General features: G+C 42.8%; 1 protein-coding gene across 1 annotated transcript; it reads left to right on the forward strand.

Moving 5' to 3' along the window:
* Positions 1-635: 635 nt before the first annotated feature.
* LOC132702394 (transmembrane protease serine 4-like) lies at positions 636-1256 on the forward strand. The gene is made up of 2 exons (XM_060670987.1): positions 636-949; positions 1000-1256. The coding sequence occupies exons 1-2, from the start codon at positions 636-638 to the stop codon at positions 1217-1219; spliced, it is 534 nt and encodes a 177-aa protein (XP_060526970.1). The 3' UTR covers positions 1220-1256.
* The last annotated feature ends 1688 nt before the right edge of the window (positions 1257-2944 follow it).

The raw sequence follows: 2944 nt of genomic DNA on the forward strand, positions 1-2944 counted from the left end.
ATTTGCAAGCGTTGTTCAGGCGTGAATCTATTCATGATGAATTGCCAAACCAAACTGAGAATAAATCACTTGACAGCTGTTAAATGGGTCGCCATCTTGAACAGTAATGCCAACTTAAAGTTCTATACATCAAAAAAAAAAACACCCATTATTTGTGATTTTTACCGTTAATTTTAAATTGTGCAATACATTTAATGTGACTCCCCAGGGGTCACTTGATCTCAAGATACGAAATTTGAATAACTTAAGAATAAATAATATTTTTGCTATCTTGTACGCGTTTCATTTATTTATTTAGAGTCAGACATGTATAAACAATTAAATAAGAAGTTCTATGATGTATCTTTGAGGTTTGCCACTCCTATATTTTTTAAATAAAACTTAAAAAACAAACAAACAAAGTGTTTTTCTGCAATTGTAAAGTTTTACTCTCTAAAACCTGCCACATAATTGAGAACTAGGAAACAGGCTTTAACTGAATCGCCCTGTAGATGCATCGGTATTTTCCCTAAACGATACGCTGCAAAAAATATGCCAAATATTCCGCATTTATGCAAACCATTACGTTAGACGCGATTATTATTTCGCTTGTAGGTCATCACTGTATGCGTGTGGAGTACATTTTAACCCTTGCTATGTTTGCAACGCACGCCGCGATCATTATAAGCTTGTACGCTCTTACAGACCCTTGTCTGGCCAATCGTAAACACATGTTGAGACCCACTTATAAGCGAAACCCTGTAGGCAGCGAATGCGGAAGACCCCTGGGCAATGAATATGTCATCCAAACTGACCGCATCGTAGCTGGTTACGACGTCGGGTACTACAGGTACCCATGGTACGCGGCGCTGGTACGCTCGAACCAAGTAAACTGCGGCGGTGCTTTGATTGGGCCCCAAATTGTCCTCACCGCAGCTCATTGTTTCAAAGAGTACCTCCACTCTACTAGGTAATTGACTTCACTGCTACGGCTACCGCCGATATAACAGGTTTGTTTAGTCAGGGAGGCAAATTGGAGGACATTTCCACAGTCAGACTAGGAATGTACAACATTTGCGCCAGCGAAAAGGAGGTGACCGAATACAGGGTCGTCAAAGTGGAAATCCACGAACTTTATCCCAAGAAGAAGCCGTACTACGACATTTGGCTGTTGACATTGGCAAACAGCACCGACTCATACAGGCCTGTATGCTTACCTAATCTGAGTACCTTTACTTAATTCATTAGTGCCTTTTGTCTTTTGGCACATTGATAGCTTGAGCATTTCTAACGAATTCTTCCAGCCTATAGTGGTTGGGGTTTTGTCCTAGCTGGCGCCCCGGTTTCCAGAAAAATTGCCACGTCTCTTTTCCACTGAAGGTGGAGGGGAGACCGAAGCAATCCTACTATACTTTGCTCACTTTGCTACCGATTGGTATTGCCATTGACACTTTTTCTTTTTTTTTGAAGGGCGCCAGCTAGGACAAAACCCCAACCTATACTATAAGTTAGTGATAGTGACTAGTGTCCTTGCTCACTAGCCACCCATCAAACTCACAAAGTTAACAAAGTTCGAAATCAAATAACCAAATAAATAATTAATAAATAAACCGGCACGTCAGTTTAAATCTCCATATATTGGCTCAAGTACACACTAAGCACAGGAAGCTTGGTTACGATCGATCGTTTACAAATAACTCTTACAGACAAATGTTTCTATTATTGTGTACTTTATCTTTACCCTAACTGAGCTCTTTAATTTATATCGATATTTAAAAATTGAAATTTGTATTTAATAGGAATAAAATTAACCGAAACGTAAATAGAGGCTTATCTGTGATTCTCCAGTTACCAGCAACGAACGAGTCGGGCAAGCTCTAAGATGGCTGTCCTCTATGCTGCCTACGGGTTCACCAGTCATGCATATCTCCTCTTGGACGAGGAGATATGCACCAGTCATGCATATCTCCTCTTGGACGAGGAGATATGCACTGCAACGTCCTGAACCGAGCTAACTTGAAGACTTGACGAATTCTTGGGTTGCAGAATTCATAACACGTGCCGTCCACGATGTAAGGAGGCGCCAAATCCAATTGAACCGGAACCAGGGAAGCCAGTACCAAATGGGAAGCCAAAACCAGTCCAACAATCAAAAACTGGTTCCAAAACGAAAACCAAATCCAAAACCAAAACCAGAAACCCTACAAAACAAAATAATGAGTTGCGGAGTTCATAATTACTTGCAAAGTGTGAAATAAATTGTGAAACTTACGCCTGATGATCGTGGGTGGCGGTGAAGAGTGCCAGGTGCTAGGTTGGTTAGCTTTAATCCAGCCTAGGCTGTAATGTCGGGGACGTCCAAGCAAAATACTACCAACAAGACGACGATCCGCAACTTCTATACGATTTCAATCCGGTTTAATCCTCGAAAACTACGAGATGCCACAAACTTATTCGGATTGAAATCTTGCAACCACTTGCACCAGCGGAAATCGTAGAGCCAAAGAAAGAAAGATCGATGAAGTTTCACAAAGTTCCAAAAAAAAGAGACCGATGGTGCTGGCAATACGATGTTCGGTTCCGACACCACTAGGGTCAATGGGCCAATAATGACAGAAGTTAATCAACGGAAGGAGACTAAATATTACCTAACTACTACCCGCTATTACCAATAATAATCAGTAGATGGATAAAGGGACTTCCAGGGACCCCATAACCTCACTTTTTGGCCTACCGGCCACGGCCCCCCCGCCCCCGGGCCACTCGGCCACGTGTCTTCTTCTTTTGGTCCGTTGGCCACTCGCCCATGGGCCTTTTCTTTTGTGTTCTGGCCGTTCGACCATTGAGCGCTCGCCCATTGGTTCAAGGTCACTCGCCCATTGGCCACCCGCCCTAACCTAACCAAACCGTCGTCCGTGGTACCAACCTAACCAAATTGTCGTCCGTGGTTCCAACCTAACCAAAC

The sequence above is a fragment of the Cylas formicarius genome, unplaced genomic scaffold (assembly GCF_029955315.1).
Source record: "Cylas formicarius isolate icCylForm1 unplaced genomic scaffold, icCylForm1.1 PGA_scaffold_5__7_contigs__length_24384050, whole genome shotgun sequence".
In the NCBI taxonomy this organism is placed as follows: domain Eukaryota; kingdom Metazoa; phylum Arthropoda; class Insecta; order Coleoptera; family Brentidae; genus Cylas; species Cylas formicarius.